Source organism: Arachis hypogaea, chromosome 14 (genome assembly GCF_003086295.3).
Source record: "Arachis hypogaea cultivar Tifrunner chromosome 14, arahy.Tifrunner.gnm2.J5K5, whole genome shotgun sequence".
Taxonomy (NCBI): domain Eukaryota; kingdom Viridiplantae; phylum Streptophyta; class Magnoliopsida; order Fabales; family Fabaceae; genus Arachis; species Arachis hypogaea.
In genome coordinates this window covers 23769192-23790472 of record NC_092049.1, presented here as the reverse complement: position 1 = coordinate 23790472, position 21281 = coordinate 23769192, and the positions used below count along the sequence as shown (strand labels likewise).

At 33.0% G+C, this 21281-nt stretch overlaps 1 protein-coding gene across 1 annotated transcript; it reads left to right on the top strand.

The window, feature by feature from the left end:
• Positions 1-20264: 20264 nt before the first annotated feature.
• LOC140178540 (uncharacterized) lies at positions 20265-20639 on the top strand. The gene has a single exon (XM_072215716.1). It carries the CDS (start codon positions 20265-20267, stop codon positions 20637-20639), a length of 375 nt encoding a protein of 124 aa, XP_072071817.1.
• The last annotated feature ends 642 nt before the right edge of the window (positions 20640-21281 follow it).

Below are 21281 nucleotides of genomic sequence, written 5' to 3'. Positions count from 1 at the left end.
GTCTGTCCTATGGCTAATGAGTCTCATCTGTCGGTTATAAAGCCAACCCGACACGTCCTGGTAGCTAACCATGGACTGAAACACCCATGCGGAGCAAGTGGGTTTGAGCTACAACCCCCTTACTACTACTCGCTTAACCGAGAGCCAGTGGAATAACCACTACTGCGGCTACTACCCAGGCGGGTGTTTAAAAGCTCAACCTGGAGCGAGTGTAATAACCACTACTGCTGCTACTACCCAGGCGTCACAAACATACATTTATTCAGTTTATCAAGCATCATCATTATCAAATCTCATACATCAACATGGAGCAAGCGGGACGAACCACCATCCTTGCTACTATCCAGGTATCACAATGAGAATCACACTTAAACAAATCTCTAATTTTATAAAAATTTGGGCAATGTCTCCTCTAAAACTTGGATTCTGCCACCCTTTTCGAGTCCCAACCAAACTATTTCTCAAACTCCTTTCAACTTAATTCCAAAATCATACCAATTTCAATATCTTAAACAATTTTCAATTTAAATTCATTTTTCAATAAATCAAGCTCATTTTCAATATTAAAATCCTTTCCAACTCTCAATTCTTTTTCAACAAAGTCAACTAACATTTTCTCAAACTCTTTCCAATGGTTTCAAACACAAGTCATTCAAAAATCTCAAATCATTTTCCGAAATCAAACTAATTCTAACATCAAGTCATTTTCCAATTCTCAAATCGTCCTTAATAAAACATACAAATCAGATTTTCAAATCAATTTTTCAAATCAATTTTTCATTCACTATCACAATGCCAACTCAATATTCAGAAATAGCCATAGTAAAGTAAGCAATCACATTCATTTAAGATAACTCAGTTCAATTCATAAGACTCCATAATCACCAAAAATATTTATTTGTATGAATATCGATTTATAACAATTCTTAAGAAAAAAAAAACGAGTTTAATGAAAACGTCCCTACCTCAATCGTGACTCAATTACGTGACAAAACTCTTTTTTCTCTCGGCCCGCAACGCAACAGCCGCAATCTCAGCTCCAAACCACATTCGCAGCAACAACAACAACTCTAATCGCAACATATAATAACTGAAACTCAATCTTATAGCAATTTACGTCACAAAATCTAAGCTAAAAATAACATAACAGTGACAAAAGGATTTTTCGGAACAAAAAGCTTACCGTAACTAAGAAAGTGAACCAACTAGCAGCAGAGCGGCTCAACGGCGACAAAACGGTGATGGAGCACAGCTCCTTGAATGGTAGGAGAAGAGGCTCACAGCGGCGGAGGACGACATCAGCGGAAGGCAGTGGAGATGGTGACAGATCTACGATGGTGGAGGCACGGCCACACGAATAGAAACCCCCCACCGTCGATCTCTCTCTCCTCGAGCTTCTCTTTCTTCGAATCTTGCCGGTGGCAGGCGACCAAGGAGCAAGCTCGGCGGCGATGGTGCGACGTTCTCCACAACAGCAGCGGATCCCTTCTCGCGTGGCTTCAACGATGGCGACCATGGAGACACGGCAGAACGAGGCCGAACGGCAGCATTGCAGCTCAGTGACGGCGCGCGGTGGCAGCTTGCGAGGACGACGACAACGAGGCGGCAGTGGCGGGACCCAGTGGCGCCGGCATAGCCTTCCTCTTCTCTTCATCTCCCTCGGTTCTCTCTTTCTTTCCGCTATCCCTTTCCTTTTTTTTTCTTTGCTGCTGTTGTGTATTGTGTTAGATTAGGAAGAAAGGGAAAGGGAAATGGCGGCTAGTTTAGGGAAATTAGGGTTAGGGTTGTGTTTTGGGGATTTAGGATTTAGGTAGAGTATTAATTAAAAAACTAAACTTAATCCAATAATAATATCTATAAAAATACTATTTAATTATCAATTTAAAATTTATTTTCAAATAAATACTCCAATTCAATAATTAGAGATAATAAAAATCAATTTCCTTTATAATCATGAAATAAAGTTAAAAACTTAATTATTCAACTTAAGCATATAAAATTCATATTATTTTTCAATTACTAAAGTTTTAAATCATAAATAAAAAAGTGCTTAACTTATATATAAAATCTCTTAAAATATAATCTTAATTAAATATAATAAATCATAAACAAATTTATTATTTAATTTTGTAAAAATCCGGGGTCTTACATCCTATCCCACTTATAAAAATTTTCGTCCTCAAAAATTAAAGTAATACATAACATATTACATAGTTTTAATATTTTATCTTTAAATACTTTAGAAAAAAAAGTCTTGGCATATATATAAATGTTCAAATACTGGATAAATCAGAAGACTTAGATATAAGGAAAGAATGTGGTGTTGAATAGAAATTACAAGATAGGCTCAAAATAAAGAGGTTACATGGTGTCAACATCAAGGGCTTTAACATAACCCACGATTACAACTTTCAACTGTACTCTATCGAACGATTCATCCATGAGTTCTCAACCTCATCAACCACATCGCAAACTCACTACCGATCACAAGCCCAATATCAACAAAACTTTTCTGTCTAAAACAAAGCTTTACAACATTTCGTGGCAACGCACACTTACAAGCTCCACCCTACGCATCCACCAACCGTGTCCTAAGAACTAACATATCGCTTGCTATATCTAAAGGTCGTACATGGGGCAAACAAATCTCGAGTTTACTCAGGACACAAGATTTTAGACACAAAAGATAAGTGACAAGGACAGTACTCATAAGAATTTGAAAGAATGAAAGAAATTACAAATAAACAAGGATGCACAAGAAATGAAGATTACTGGAAAGGAATCAATTGATAACTTCAAGGATAACTCTTGAATCAAAGAAATTTGATAGAATCAATGCGAAGAAAACAACGCATTAGTTTGAAACAGATTCAAGTTGAGTCGAAGAAGTATGAGGTTTACAGAAAAGAATATCTTAAACCCAAGACAAAGTTCACAGAACTCAAGAGTACGATTAAAAATACTTTCAAATGCATTATTCATAAAAGAATGGAAAACTTGCAAAAAATTCATTTCGCAGTCTAAAAGAAAAGATAAGCAACAAACATCCTTCAAAAGAATAACAAAAGCTTGAACGTGGCTTTATTCCAATATAAATTCAATTTGAAATAAACTATGCAAAATTTGAAAAAGAAAAGATTTAATTTGGGTAAGGGCAAAATTATATTTTCTCAAATACTTTGAAAGGTATTTAAGTACCGACTAAACAAAAGCATGCATGAAACTGCAATCTAGTTGGAAGAAAACCTGAGATAAAGTTTTGCTCATAAAAAGGAATAGAGAATGCATTACAAACAAACAGGTTTAAACTGTACACAAAAATTTTCAAAGTGTAAGGTAAGGAATGTAGGCTAAATCAAAAACGATTTTATTAAAACTTCAATAGATGGTTGTATCGCACCAAAACAAGTTTAACTCATAGTAAAGAGATACGCCGTTCAAGTAAAAGAATGCAAAGTCAATAACAACTTGCACAAGAATAAACCAAAATTTTTAAAAAAAGGATTTAAAACAAGAGTCAAATAGGACACTTGAAATCACAACCCTATAAAGATATTCAAGAGGATTGAAATATGCAAAACGGAAATCAATTCACAAAATATGAAAATTCAAACAAGTTTGCAGCTAATTCACAAGGAATGCAATACTCTCAAGGAAAACAACTTAATCGATAGCAAAATTGCAAAGATTTTAACGATCACTCTGTTATTTCAAACAAGTTTCAACGCACATCAACTAGTACATGAGTTAAGAAAAGGAGTTTAAACAACACAAGGTAGAAAGCATATGAACGAAGGGATAGGGTTGGAAATTAATTAAATTACTTTTCAAGAAAAAGATCTCAAACAAGGACTTCAAGGCACATCAAGAAGGAACAAGTCACATGTCATCAGCAAAATTTCGAGACACATAACAGAGTAACCTCAAGAATTAACTCCTAACGTTCCCAAACCCGCGATATGCGTTACCTGTTACTTTTATTTTGCCTATGATAACCTGTTAACTTTTCCGTATACATAAACCATCAACATTAAGTTGGCCAGACTTAATATCAGCAGTTATGCAACGGTAAACTAACAGCGTTAATTAAAATACAGTCATGTGCATAAAGCTCTAATTCTCATCATTCGGACAAGACCTAAAATATGACAGACACTCAGAGTATGCAATGAAGCACAGTCAGCTCATTCCCAAGGCTCTAATTAGGATGAACTGCTCTGATACCATAATATAACACCCTCACTATTAGAATGTCACGCTTCCGGCTACGCCACTCTGATAGTAAAAAGTATTACGACAGCTCTATATACTTAATATTAAAATAGGAGCCTTTGACTCGACACCGTATCGCTGATTTCTTTGAAAACCGAAATTAAATACTTTATCTTAAAAAAATAAATAGGCATAGATTCATATACAAGACTCCTTACATAATAGCTTATAATGTAATATACATATAAAACATACAATTCCTAACCCTCTTACAAAATTATAATAACAAATACGAGGGAAGAAAAATGATCTAACTAATACAACATCATATAAACCAAAACGAACTAAAACTCTTCATAATGCTTTTTCATCTGATTCCTGTAAAGGTAAAGTTGTAGGGGGTGAGAACCTAACCACACGGTCTCACCACGGAGTTTCAGAATTGTCATAAGAAGATATTTAATAAGAAAACTATTTTCAAACTCAGTGATTATCGTTGTCTTATGAATCTTTTAAAAACCAACGGCTAATCACTCAAAACCTTTTCAAAGAAACATTATTTAATTTTTCAGAAATCCAAAACCTTTTTTTCTTATAAGAAAATCTTAATCAGTTTCCTAGACGGTATGAATAACCAACCTGTTCCAAGCAAAGGTTCATTAAGTCTATGCTGAACCAGCTTGATTTTTCATACTTTACTAATATCTCAATCAGAAACTAATCAAATCAGAAACCAATCACGGCCTTCAACTAATCACATAATCAATCAACACAATCATCATCTCATCATCAATACTCAATCTCAAAAGTACCACATCAGAAACAAACACAGGCAAAACAGACAAGGAACATACAGGTATAGATAACAGTTACATCAAATAGATCAAATAGCAGTTAATAACAGTTTAGCAATTAAGCAAACCAAAACAAATTCAAACCCAAACAAAGTATACAAATGCATATGATGCATGCCTGTCCTATGGCTGATGAGTCTCATCTGTCGGTTATAAAGCCAACCCGACACGTCTTGGTAGCTAACCATGGACTGAAACACCCATGTGGAGCAAGTGGGTTTGACCTACAACCCCCTTACTACTACCCGCTTAACCCAGAGCCAGTGGAATAACCACTACTGCAGCTACTACCCAAGCGGGTGTTTAAAAGCTCAACTTGGAGCGAGTCATACATTAACTTGGAGCAAGTGGGACGAACCACCATCCTTGCTACTACCCATGTATCACAATCAGAATCACATTAAAACAAAATCTCCAATGTTATAAAAATTTGGGCAGCAACTCCTCTAAAACTTGGATTCTGCCTCCCTTTTCGGGTCCCAACCAAACCATTTCTCAAACTTCTTTCAACTCGATTCCAAATTCAGACAAATTTTAATATCTCAAACCATTTTTAATTTAAATTCATTTTTCAATAAATCAAGCTCATTTTCAATATTAAAATCCTTTCCAACTCTCAATTCTTTTCCAACAAAGTCAACCAACATTTTCTCAAACTCTTTCCAATGGTTTCAAACCCAAGCCATTCACAAATCTCAAATCGTTTTCCGAAATCAAACTAATTCTAACATCAAGTCATTTTTCAATTCTCAAATCATCCTTAATAAAACATACAAATTAGATTTTCAAATCAATCTTTCATTCACTATCACAATGCCAACTCAATATTCAGAAATAGCCACAGTAAAGTAAGCAATCACATTCATTCAAGATAACTTAGTTCAATTCATAAGACTCCATAATCACCAAAAATATTTATTTGCATCAATATCGATTTATAACAATTCTTAAAAATAAAAATGAGTTTAACGAAAATGCTCCTACCTCAATCGTGACTCAATTACATGACAAAACTTCATTTTCTTTCGGCCCGCAACGCAACAGCCACAATTTCAGCTCCAAACCCCTTTCGCAGCAATAACAACAACTTTAATTGCAACATATAATAACCGAAACTCAATCTTATAGCAATTAACATCGCAAAATCTTAGCTAAAAATAACAGAACAGCGAAAAAAGGATTTTCCGGAACAAAAAGCTTACCGCAACTAAGAAACTGAACCAAGTAGCGGCAGAGCGGCTCAATGGCGGCAAAACGGTGACTGAGCACATCTCCTTGAACGGCAGGAGAAGAGGCTCACAACGGCGGAGGATGACATCAACGGAAGGCAGTGGAGACGGTGTTGGATCTGTGGCGGTGGAGGCACGGCCACACGAACAGAAGCCCCCCACCGTCGATCTCTCTCTCTCCTCGAGCATCTCTTTCTTCGAATCTTGCCGGCAGCGGCGACCAAGGAGCAAGCTCGGCGGCGATAGTGTGACGTTCTCCACTATAGCAGCGACTCCCTTCTCGCGTGGCTTCAACGATGGCGACCATGGAGACGCGGCGGAACGAGGCCGAACAGCGGCACTGCAGCTCAGTGACGGCACGCAGTGACAGCTCGCGAGGACGACAACAACGACGCGGCAGAGGCGGGACCCAGTGACGCCGGCGCAGCCTTCCTCTTCTCTTCTTCTCCCTCGGTTCTCTCTTTCTCTCCACTATCCCTTTCCTTTTTTTTTTCTTTGCTGCTGCTGTGTATTGTGTTAGATTAGGAAGAAAGGGAAGGGGAAATGACGGCTAGTTTAGGGAAATTAGGGTTAGAGTTGTGTTTTGGGAATTTAGGGTTTAGGTAGAGTATTAATTAAAAACTAAACTTAATCCAATAATATTATCTATAAAAATACTATTTAATTATCTATTTAAAATTTATTTTTAAATAAATACTCCAATTCAATAATTAGAGATAATAAAAATTAATTTCCTTTATAATCATAAAATAAAGTTAAAAACTTAATTATTCAACTTAATTATAAACAAATTTATTATTTAATTTTGTAAAAATCCAAGGTCTTACAATATACTACTTATTATACACGCTAAAAGCGATCAGTTCTATTCATAATTTGCTAGTGTATATATATAATAAAAAAGCTAAAAAAATTAGCCAACAGAAAAGGATATAATCGGATATCCATCAATTCCCATAAAAAAGGGTTACACTATATAAAAATAGTTTAATGGTTTTATGTCATATTTTATTTACTATGTAAATGAGATATTTAAAAAGTCAATTTATTTATACTCTAAATGAGATAAAGATAATATTTAATTTGATTTTTCAACTTATATACGAGTTATAATTTGGTCTTTAAAATTTTAACTGCTTCTATTTAATCCTCAAACTTTGTAAATGTAACTCACGTTAGTCCGTAAACTGATTTTTAAGACACAAATATTAATGGAACTCTGACGTGGACAGCCAAATACTACATTAGATTCTATAAAACGATGTCGTTTTTGTTTTGGCACTCTAATAGTCCAAAAAAAATCATAAGTGGTATTTATTGAAATTTTTTCTCCTAAAACAAGTGATCCGCCATCGTTTTTGGACTATTTAAGCACCAAAACTATAACGACATCATTTTATAAGTTACAGCATGGTATTTGATTGTCCATGTATGTCAGTGCTTTATTAATATTTTTGTGCCGAAAATTGTCCCAAGGACTAATGTGAGTCTCGTTTGCAAAGTTTGGGGACTAAAGAAGGACAATTGAAATTTCACAGACTAAATTGAGGTTCGAGTACAAGTTCAGAGACCAAACTGAGTATTAATTGAAACGAGATATGTATAATGTCATCTATATATAGAATTCATTTACAGCACCTATGAACAGTCACTTTTCACACTTTTCCACCTCTCTTCTCTCTCTTAGTCTTTTTCTTGACATATTTGAATTATTTAGATTTTATAGCGCGCATAGATGTACGGCAGGAAAATATCAACCGTCTGAATATGACATAACATATCGTTAAAATAATCGATTTTTTGGTTCGCGTTGTTATATGACTAGAATAGTTAGGGTAGTTTTATGAATTTAACATTAAAATATGTATGACTAAAATAGTTGCTAGTTTAGTTAGATGGGTTAGTTGCTAGTTTAGTTTTTATTAGTTGTTGGTATCTATTTTTGGTAACTTATTTATTGGATATTAGTTTTAAATAATTTTTTTAAATGTTTAATATACGACAATAAATTTATTACATTTGAAATCATTGTTTGATAAATTTTATTTTAATATGTATCCTAGGAATTAGTTTAGTAATTTCAAAAATAAATAAATATGACATTTGAAATAATTGTTTAAAAAAATTTCATTTCTTTATTTTGTGTTTATATTTTTTATTTTATTTTTAAATATATCGTTTAATAATTTAATTTTATTTTAACAGAGGTCTCGCTTCCTACTTTTTAGATGAGTTAGCCACATTCTTACACCACCAAACACCATTCTTCTTTTCCTGAGGGAGGTTGGGTTTAGTGGTATGGTGTAGCTCGGAGATTCTGTGTTTGACAACACCCTAATTTATGCATTTGTGGAGCGTTGGTGTCTAGAGACCCACACTTTTTACCTGTCTTAGGTGAGTGCACCATCGAACACCCTCCAGAATGTTGTGTACCACCTTGGATTACGCATCAATGAGAGATAATGGGTGGCTGCTTGAGGGACTTCCAGACATAGTACCAGCATCGGACGTGGGAGTGGATAGAGGTGCTCCTCAGTTCCAGGCCTCTCCATACTCAACAGGGAAAACAAAAAAATTAAAGGAGTCATTCTCTATCAAGCTGACATGACTTAGGGACAGAGTGCATCATATGCCAGTAGGGATAGTACACGAGGTGTTACATCTTGCTGCTGATCGGAAGTTACCTGATGACAGATAAGTGGAACAATCAGATTCACATCAGGTGGCTTCCCTTGTTGGCTGACTTTGATAGGTGTCACTGTTTGTCATGGGATTTTGCCGTGCTTGCACGAACATATCACTCCTTGTGTTTTGCAGTACATCGGTCTACCACAGACATTACTGGATGCATGCCGCTACTTATGTTCTAGACATACTATCAGTTTCCAGCATGGTGCCCACTTGAGAGACAGACACTGACCTTTCCATTGGCTGTGAGGTATATGTTTATACATGGCTTATCATCTGGTCATTCTTAGTAGTTTGATTTTATTGTTTTCATAGAGTGATATTTGTATAACTTGTTATTGTTGCACATGTTCAACACAGAGACTCCAAGAGAATCCTATTGTAAATTGCCTACAATGCACATGGTACTTTGCTCGATCAGACTCCGCAACCATGTTCTTGCACTCCTCCGAATGTTGTAATTCTTCACACCTAGCATAATAGTCTCCTTGCTTTTGAATCTATGACCAATGCAAAACTCTACTCTGCTGTATGTGTTGTAATCATCTTCTCCCATGTTGAAAATGGAGTATCTCATGCATTGCGTTAAGATTTAGCATGTGATAGCGGCTAACTACCAGCTGACAATTCCAGAACTGGTCCTGGGCCAAGCAAAAGATGTTGAAATGTTCCACCTATCAGGGTCTCAAGTACAAAGTCCTCCTTATCCTCAGCAGAACTACTTTTTGTTGTTAGCAACGTATTATTCTTCCGACTCCTTGTTGTCCATGTCCATGTGTTCAACTGGACTAGCACATTACAGAAGGGATGGTGTAAGAGTGGGTCATCTCAAACAAAACTCGAATGCCCCAAACTATTACCACTTATGCCACCAACCTCCGCAGAAAAGCTCCATTACTTGTTGGACCATGATTCTCCCATGGACATCAAATATTAGCCACACATGCTCATCTCTATCAAGTAAAAAAAAAAAAACCCCCGAAAATGAAATACTATTTTCTATCAATGCTAACAACCTATATCCAACTCTTCCAACTTTCTTTGTCCCATCAACACCTATACTCGTCAATATTAAGCTCTTTAACTCAGATAGAAAACTTAAACGATAAGTGCAGAAAAGGATAGGATTATTACACTCAAATACGTACAACCACATCATCATTGTTTCTCATGTATGACAATTAGAATATGCACTCATAAAAGTAAATTAACCACTATATATTTTTATTAAACTTATTAAAAGAACGAAGAAGAATGGGAAAGAATGAATGAATTTTTTGTGAGGAGGGCTAACACTTGTAGATCCTTTTATAGCTAGTTAAAATATGTCGTACTATATCTCATTTACAATGTAAATATATCAATTTTATACATATCTCATTTATACTATAAACGAGATATGTAGAGTTTTTTTTTGTCTTCTACGTGTCACTGATGTGTCACTGATGCACCCGTTTGATTGGTTTAATATATGTGTCTTATCTTGTTTTGTAAAGTCAAGTCGTTTACATTGTAAATGAGATATATCACCGAACGCAAAAAAAAAGTAAGTTTCTTTAAATTATCTATATCAATAAATAAAAGAATTAACTTATTTATTTAATAAAATCCACTAGAACTTAGGTGATTCGACAAAATTATTTTTGGTTTTTTAAAACAAAACTAAGAGTAAATACTGTGTGTTTTGAAGGCATCAGACCTCAGAGGGTGAAGTGAAGAAGAAGAGGAATAGAAGAGAGAATGAAAGAGTAAAGAGTGGAAGGTGATTTTATTGAATTAGTGAAAATGACAAAAATTAACTAATATAAGCATGAGAGTTGCTATTTATAGAGTAACTAATAGAACCTTCTAGCACCTACTGTTAGCTTCCAACTAACTAACTAACAGAATAACAGAAAGGGGGTGAAAGTGACTTCTGCTGACTCAGTAGAGCTAACAGAATAATAGAATTAATCAAGCCTTGCACACTCATGCTGATCACACCATAACTCCTATCATCATCTCTAGTTGTCTTCATTCTGCTTTGTCTGCTACTGAATAATCTTCACTCTCATTGCTAGTGATCTGTTGCTGATCATTGACACTGAGCTTGGCTTGAAAGTGAAGAAAGCTCTCAGAGGGCACTACTTTTGTGAGAATGTCAGCCACCTGAACTAATCCTGGAATGTGACTCACTCGAATCTCTTTATTATTTACATGATCTCTAACAAAATGCAGGTCTATTTTGAAATGTTTAGACTTAGAGTGTAGGATAGGATTAGCAACAAGCAAAAAGCACTCAAATTATCACAGTACAATATTGGTGCCTCTGTCAAGGGAAATAACAACTCATTCATCATAATTTTTACCCAAGTTAATTTTGCTACTGCATCTGTCATACTCCTATATTCAACTCCAATCTTGACTTGGCTACGACTGTTTACTTCTTTGACGCCCAGGAGATCATATTCGCTCCAAGAAAGACACAATATCCACTGTTGGACTTTCTATCGTTTGGATCCTCAGCCCAGTCCGAATCACTATTTGCAATTATTTCCATAGAAGTTTCCTACTTCAAATGCAAGCTATAGCTAGTTGTTCCACTTAGGTACCTTAGCACACGTTTCACCATTTTTCGGTGAGAGTCTAAAGGGGCTTGAACAAATTGGGAGAGTTTGTTGACACTATAACATATTTCAGGCCTTGTTACTATTAAGATACTATAAGCTACCAATTATAGATCTATATATTTTTGGATCATAGAAGCTTGATTCTCCAAGGGATGTGATCTTCACTGTTGATGGCAGAGGAGTGTGATAAGAGGCACATCCTACCATGCCAGTTTTCTTTAATACTTCACCAATGTATTTTTGCTGAGTAAGCACCAAGCATCCATCTTGAATTTTGTTACCTAAATCCTAAGAAAGTAGTGTAAGTCTCCCATGTCATTCAAAGCGAACTTAGCATTCAACTTTACTATCACTTCTTTCACACATTCTGTAGATTCACCAATCACTATTATATCATCTAAATAAACAAGCAGATAAGTTTTTATTCTATTGACATCTCTAACAAAAACTGAAACATCTGATTTTGTAGTTATAAAACCAATTTTTCTTAAACCATTTGCCAGTTTATGATACCACTCTCTTGGGGATTGCGTTAACCCATAGAGAGCTTTAATGAGTTTGCACGCCAAAGAGGAGTCTCCTTGTTCATAGCCCTGAGGTTGTCTCATGTAGATTTCTTTCATTAAATTACCATGCAAGAAGGCATTGTTAACATTCAACTGCCTAATTGTCCAAGATTTTGATAGAGCAATTGACAGCAGTAGCCTGATAGATGTAGGCTTTATCACTGGGCTGTAGGTTTCTATAAAATCAAAACCAGGTCTCTAAGCATACCCCTGAGCAACTAGCATTGCCTTGTGTTTTCGCAAAGTCCGATCTGCATTGTATTTCAGTCTGAATACTCACCTGCTACCTATGACCTTTCTATTTGGTGGAAGATTTACTAATTCTCATGTTTTGTTCTTGATCAAGGCATCATGCTCCACATTAATGGCTGCTTTCTATTCTGGAGAGTTGAGAGCTTGATTCACACTTCTTGTCTCCACACTTGCAAGAAAAACCCTTGACTTGACTATGCCAGCCTTGCTTTGAGTTATCATTGGGTGAGAATTAACTACTGCTACTGATTGTATAGGTTCTGGATCCATAGAAATTGGTAGCAAAATTTCAATGTCATTGATGGAAATTGAAACAGGAACTGATGAGGCTACTGTTGGTGGTACTTGTGGTTTGCATGATGAATTGGCTGGTTGAATGTGGTTTGTAAAATTCACTATTGCTGGTTCTTGATGCCTACTTGATGAACTGATTTGGAGAGAGTTATTGATGGGGGAAGTCTACTGTCTGCTTCTCAATGAACATGGTAAAGAGCTTAATTGCTAAGATTGATACCGTCTTTCTTCAATTGAACTTGGCAAGATCCTTGGAATGGTTTGAATGGTCAGGACTGAATGTCACGAGCTGAGTGAGTTGGTATAGCCTGATTGTGAACTTGCTATTTTGCTTGCTTAAATGGAAACTGTTCTTTAAAAAATACAACATGAGGAGTAATAATGACTTTATCATCTTGAGTAAGGCACTTATAGCCTTTGTGTGATGTTTCATAGCTAATGAAGATACAGGTGAGGACCTCAAGTCTAACTTGTGCTTGTTATAAAATCTTTGATGTGGAAAGCACATGCATCCAAAAACTTGAAGTTGTTCATAAGATGGTTGCTTGACAAATAGCCTCTCAGTGGGAGACATGCCATCCAAAACCAGTGTTGGAAATACATTTATTAACTCTGCAGTAGTAGTAAAAGCTTTTCCCCAAAACTTAGTAGGCATTGATGCACCTGCTAGTAGAGTAAGTCCCATTTTTACCACATGTCGATGCTTCTTTTCGACAACCCCCTTCTGTTGATGAACATAAGGACATGAAAACCTGTGTATCACTCCTCTATCCTATAACATCTTTGATAAACTCATATATTCAGCAGCATTATCATTTTGTAACATCTTTAATTTTGTATTTAACTGCAATTGCATAGTGTTAAGGGATTTTTTTCCTGTAACATGACTAAGCATATCATTTTCTTCTATTGTTAAAATTGCTTGATCTTTCCATTGCAAAAACTTATCCTCATTCAGCTTTATTGAAACCAGTGTTGCTACAAATCTTTGAGTCATCGTGACTTAGCTTCAATCTACCCGTGAACTCTTGTAACTTGAAACTTACGGAAGTTGTGGCACCATAAGTTTTGATACTAAAAAGGTATCAGACCTCAGAGGGTGGAGTTGAAGAAGAAGAAGAATAGAAGAGAAAGTGAAGAGTAGAAGGTGATTTTATTCAATCAGTAAAAATGATAGAACCTTCTAGTACTTGCTATTAGCTTCCAACTAGCTAACAGAATAACAAAAAGAGGATGAAAATGATTTCTATTGACTTAGTAGAGCCCAACAAAATAACAGAATTAATCAAGCCTTGCACACTCATACTAATCACACCATAACTCCTATCATGTTTAATTTCTTTGGTGTTACTGTGTTCATTGTGTTATTCTTCGTATGTCCACGATCCACCTCTGCCTCCGCTTCTGCCACTAAAAATTTAAAACCAAGTCAAACCTTAGGGACGATTTTAAAACCATGTTAAACCTTAGGGATCATTTTGTATGCAAAAAAAAAATTGAGGACGAAAAAAATTTTCAACCTATACTTTAGGAATCAAAATCATACTTAATCCACACTTTTATGCATACGTATGTGATACTGTTTCAACTAATAAATTATTAAACCAATTTGAGTACAGTGAATTATAATAATACCATTTCTACTCAACTAAGATATAGTAATATAGGTAGCGTTTGTTTTCGACAAAGACATGGACAACAAATGTTTAAAAAGTATTTAGAGGCAGAGACATGGACACATTGTCTCTAGGACAGTTTTTTATATTTTTGTGTCCACTCTTTTACGAAGGACAATGATGAATACGGGATTTGAAAATGTGGATACGGACTTTTTTATGAAAATTTTTCCCCTTTTTGTCCATAGATATTTTTTATTATTCTACTATTATCCCTTTTATTTTTCCTAATTTGAGCTTCTTCTCTACATCGTCGTTCTAAGAGAAATACTCTCTTCTCCCTGTCCTTTCTCTGTCTCTGCGTTCTTCTTCTTCATCAGGTACTCTCTTCTTCTTGTAGAATTTTTTACATAATTCCTTCCTTCTTATGTTATCATTATTACTTCAATACCATATTTACCTTGTTGGTTCATAGACCAAATATTCTTGTAATCTTTTGTATTCCTACGTACTCTCATTTTCTATTAAATTAGTTTGTACTTGATGTAAAAAATTTAGAATTGTATGGCTATTTTAGTCATTTTATATAATATTTTAGTTTTATCTATATATATCTAAACATAATATTAGACATTATATTAGTATTGTATACTATATTCAAATACAATACACAAAAAATAATTTTTAATATCTTTATTCTATTATCTTTTGTCTTAATGTCATGTTTTATTATGTCTCCAAAAACAAACACAGCTACAGAGACAAAAGATCAAAATCTTCGACGGTGCAATAAAGATAAAGCCCATCATCATATGTATCATTTGTTCTACAAATTCGTTTAGAATATTGGATACCAGATAGCGAAAGAGAGAAAAAAATAAAAAATAAAATTAAAATTAAAATTAAAAAATATAAACATAATTGAGGAAGAAATAAATCCGAGAAAGAAACGAAACACATGTTTTGACTTCTGAATAAAGGTTCTGAAAGAAAAAAATATCTAGCAAGCAGAAGCTTGTACCTAGGGGTGCACAAGATTCGGTCCGGCCCGAAGACCCGGACCGGGCCCGATGACTTCGGGGCTAATTTGACCCGGCTTCGTTATGGCCCGGTCAGACCCGAGGTTTCAATAGATGGCCCCGATTATTTATTAAATCGGGTTCGGGTCAAGCCTCGGGTCACCCGGCCCCGGCCCGTTGGACCCGTGTAATTGTTTGTTACTTAATATTTTGTTGTTATTGGTTGGTATGACACTATAAATTATTATTATTATGTTAATCTTGTGTTGGTTGTTAACTTTGTTTTAATTGTCTTTTGAACTTTGAATGTTTAATGTGTAATTGATATAATTATTATTATGAAACTTTAAATTATTATTATTAGATTCTAAATTATTATTATGTGAATGTTGCAATGTTATGAAATAATTATTTTCCAAAATTTAGAGGTTCAAAAGATGTAGAATATAATTTTTGGTGATGTCATGATAAAGTTGATCAAGACCCGGGTTTCACCCGGTTTAGACCCGGCTTAAGTGTGGCCCGAAAGTAATACGATTTCATCGGGTCTAGGGTCGGGTAAGGGTCTCATAAATAGACCCGGTCATTATTTAGGGTCGGGTTCGGGTCATGGCGAACCCGGCTTCACCCGGCCCCATGTGCACCCCTACTTGTACCTACCCTACAACATGTTTTACCGGTTACCCTTTCTTTTAGCCGCATGAGGAGCAGCTTCTTTAATTTCGTATTCTTATTATAGGATGCATTTTAAATGTCCATTATTAAGGTGTTTTAGTATTTTTACACATTAATTTTAATTGCAAAAAAATACATAATTAAAATTAATATACTTTATTAGTTCACGACATACCTAAAATGTTTTCCCTCTTATATATAGTCCATATATTTTGTAGTGTCTTTTGGAATTGAAAACATTCTCACTGCAAATTAAACTAATCATGGTCAAATGTTACTATATATCTCGTCTCACTAAGGGTGTTCGAGGATTAAGATAATTCAATAATTCGATCAAAATTAACTTAATCCGATTTAATTGATTTGTATTCATCGGATAATTGAATTTAATCGAGTAAGATTGAATTAAACTCTATCTTTATTGGCTTTAGTATTATTTTTATAGTTGTAAAATTCGAATGAATCTGATTACCTGAGTATATATATTAACTTTATTGTTTTTACCCTAAATTTCAGCAATGAACCAAAAGTATGACCGATTTGCTTCGTGATAAAGGGGACGGATTCAGTATGCCCAATGTGTTTGTGTACGGAAGTGCTAAAAAGTGATTTGGCTGACCCCGGTGAGCACTTTTAATGAGAAACCATTAGATTATTGTAAGTTTTTTAATCTAACGATAAAGATCTTTTTGAACTTAGTTTCATATGATTGGCTGGTTAATATTTTATACAATTTTTGTGCCAGTAGAGTAACTTTATAAATATTACTTTTATAATGGTTATTGTTGTTAAATTTAAAATGTTTTGTGGTATTATATCAAAAAATAAAAAATTAAATATTTAAATTAATTCAAAATTGATAAAATTTTTATTGAATAAAATTTTTTTTATTGTATTATTTTGCACATTATTGAACGCCGGAGTGGGGCATCAAACCAAAGTGGAAGAGGATCGGACTTCAACTCCGATGATAGCACAGCGTGTGGGTAGGATAGCTTCTTGGCCAATGCGCACGACCCTCCTCACCAACACGGTCCTTCGCCTCCGATGACGGCATCCCCAACGTCCGCAACCGCGTCGGCAGACGACAATACTTCAGGTGTGCAGCAACGCCTTGACAACAACTATGGCGCAGATGCCCCGACGAGCAGGATTACGGTATGGTAGGGATGAGATTATGAGGGAGATGCTGTCGCCTGTACATAGGGCAGATGCCTTCCTCCTCTTCGTCGTCGTTCCCTTAACTTCCTCTTCTACCTCCGCTGTTGCAAGCGCACTGCGCCTTCCACTATCTTCACCGCCGGCGACCACTCCAAACCTCCCCACTGCATCTGTTACTCACTTTTTCGTCGCGCCATCAACTCCTTCTCCTCTCCAATCGACCATGGTGGCTTTGGCACCATTTTCTCGGGCATCTTTCTTCCTCCGCGAGAACTCAGTGAAGGTTTGGACTCCACAACAATTTTACAGAGAGCATGAGTTTCACAACAAGATCTTCCTTATAATTTGTTGGATTATTACATTTTACGATTTTTAATTTTTTGTTAAACAAAAAGCGAAAAAACGAGGTTGGTTAGATTTATCCATTGGTCATTATTTGTTGTAGTTTTGAGAAGGATGAAACATTTTATGAAAAGAAAAAATAAATAATAAATAAATTTTACATTTTAAATTAATTCTATATTCGAGTCACCAACAAAAATTAATTCTATATTCTAAATCAATTATTACGAGTTAAATAATTTGGTTCGATTTTCTTTTAAAGTAAGATATTCTGAAAATTAGTAATATTTGGAATAACTTAATTAATTATAGTAATATATATTGAAAATTAGTGATTTTGATACGTTAATTTTATTAATTATAGTTAAATAATATCAAAAATAATTTTATTAATTATAGTAAGATGTCATGTAAAAAGTTTTTTAAAGTAAATTTATGGATTATAGTAATATAATTTATAAAATTAGTTCTTTTTAATAATTTTATAAATTATAGTAATAGATCTGAGAAATTAGTAAATTTTTAAAGTAATTTTATTAATCATATTAATATGATATAAGAAATTAATTAATAATTATGTTAAATTAATTTCATCAACTATGTAATATGTTATAAAAAATTATTAATTATATAGAGTATTAATTATAGTAAGATACTATAAAAGCCAGTATAGATAGAGAGTATACAGAGAGAATAAAGAGTACACAAAAAAAAAATTTAAGAAGATAACATGAAGAAGAAAAAGTATCATATTACATAATGAAAAAGAAAAAGTCTCATATTATAGTCAAACTAATATTTGAAAATTTTTATAAATATCCATATAATATTTTAATTTTATCAATTAAAATATTTTTAATATTTTCTAAAAATTGTTTTGTTTTTTTAAGAAAATCTAATAAAAGAAAGACAAAAAATAAAAATAAAATAAGAGTCATATTTGTATATATAAGATAAGAGTAATATTTAAATATATAAAATATATCTTTTTTTAAGAAAAGATATTATGAGAAATTAATAATATTTTGAGTAACTTAATTAATTAATAGTAATATATATGTTGAAAATTAGTGATTTTGTTACGTTAATTTTATTAATTATAGTTAAATGATATCGAGAATAATTTTATTAATTATAGTAGAATGTCATGTGAAATTAGTAATTTTTTAGAATAACTTTATGTATTATAGTAATATAATTTAGGAAATTAGTTATTTTTTAGTAATTTTATTAATTAAAGTAATATAATTCGAGAAATTAGTAAATTTTTAAAATAATTTTATTAATTATATTAATATGATATGAAAAATTAACAATTTTGTTAAATTAGTTTTATTAACTATAGTAATATGTTACGAAAAATTATTAATTATATAGAGTATTAATTATAGTAAGATACTGTAAAAGTTAGTATAGATAGAGAGTATATAAAAGAGTACAGAGAGTACACATACAAAAATTCAAGAAGATAATATGAAGAAGAAGAAGTCTCATATTATACAAATAAATATCTCATAAACCCTGAATCTTAAACTCTAAATTAGTAATTTTTAGTGTAATTTGATTAATTATATATATATTAAAAATTAATAATTTTGTTATATTAATTTTACTAACTATAGTTAAATGATATGGAGAATAATTTTATTAATCTTAATAAGGTATTTATATAAAATTAATAATTTTTTAGAATAATTTTATAGGTTTTAGTAATATGATTTAGGAAATTAGTTATTTCTTTAGTAATTTTATTAATTATAATAATATAATTTAAGAAATTAAAAAATTTTAAAAATAATCTTATTAATTATGTTAATATGATATGAGAAATTAATTATATTAATTATAGTAATATCTCATGAAAAATTATTAATTATATAGAGTATGAAATTAATATTTTTTAAATTAATTTTATTAACTAATTGATAAGTATTATCATTGACTTGTGAAATAAATCGAAAATAAAAAGAAATATATGTAAAAAGTTCTAAAGTTCAAATAATAAGATGGAATATATCGAGGATAAGAAGAAGAAAAAAAAACCCTAAACCCTAAATCTTAAACTCTAAACTCTAAATTAGTAATTTATAAAGTAACTTGATTTATTATAGTAATATATATATATATTGAACATTAGTGATTTGTTACATTAATTTTATTAATTATAGTTAAATGATATGGAGAATAATTTTATTTATTATATAATAAGATGTTATGTGAAATTAGTAATTTTTTAGAATAACTTTATAGGTTATAGTAATATGATTTAGGAAATTAGTTATCTTTTTAGTAGTTTTATTAACTATAGTAATATAATACGAGAAATTACTATAATTTTAAAGTAACTTTATTAATCATAATAATATGATATAAGAAATTAATACTTGTTAGATTAATTTTATTAATTATAGTAATATGTCATAAAAATTTATTAATTATTTAGAGTATAGTAATATGCTATAAAAAAATAGTATTTTTTAGATTAATTTTATTAAATTAATTACTTATTTTTCTGGTAATTTTATTAATTATAGTAATACAATCTGATAAATTAGTAAATTTTTAAAATAATTTTATTAATTATAATAATATGTTATGAAAAATTAGTAATTGCTAAATTAAAACCTCTATCTTGGTCTCCGCCAGAACCTGGTGCTTGAAAGTTAAATTGTGATGGGAGTGTGAACTTGGGGGATAATTGTGCTGGTTTTGGGTGGATAATTCGCGATAGCTCCAGTCAATGGATAATGGGATGCTCAGGAAATTCCTTTGGATCTAGTGTCATCAAGATGGAGTTGTGGAGTATATGGAAAGGTTTGGCTTGGGCTTGGGAGGCGGGTCTTAAGCTTGTTGTCTGTGAGACAGATTGCGCAGCAGCTTTTGAGCTAGTGACTGGTTGGCAAGTTCCACTCTGGCATCTTGAAAAAGAAGTAATACAACTGATCTTTGACTTGAAGTTAAGAAGGGATTGGGATATTCGTTTTGAGCTTATCCCGAGAGAAGCTAATGTCGTGGCAGATCGGTTGGCAAAGATGGGATCTGGAGGTAGCGAAACTGATGAGGTTCACCTTTGGCACCAGCCACTAGAGGTGGTTTATCCTCTCTTACTGTTAAGAACCTGATTTCTTTTCTTTTTCTTTTCTGCTCTTTTGTTTTTTCTCTTGGTTGTTCACCAAAAAAAAATTAATTTTATTAATTATAGTTGTCATAAAAATTAATTAATTGTTCAAAAATACCGAATCTTATTTTAGGCTTTGACAGAATATTCGAAAACACAGTTAAAAGAGAAACAGAAGTAGTGGCCATGGCGGATCAGCAGAATTTGCCAGAAGGAATGGTGCAGAATATTCTAGAACAAAAAAAATTCTTAAATGGGTCTTCGTTGGTGGTAAAAGTGGCATTGGCTAAACTACATCCAGCTTGATGAGTTTCGAAAACTCTAAATTAATATTTGTGATGACTAAACATTATTAATATAATTAATTGTAAAATTAATTTTTGATTAAAATAATTTTGCAATGCAGGTTTATATTGGGCCGAAACACAAAAGAAATATTGCAAGCCCAAATCAAAACCAACATTCAGCCTTAGTGTATGTTTCCTATAATATGTGGCTGAAGCAATTTGTGATTAATTGGACTAGAACTCAAACATTGTCATAAGCCCAATTAGTTTGGATGAAGCAAAATTTTATTGGGCCAGATTAAATGTTGTTGCCACTAAGCCCAAAATTTTAATTTTGATGAATGTTCTTCATGTTTGAT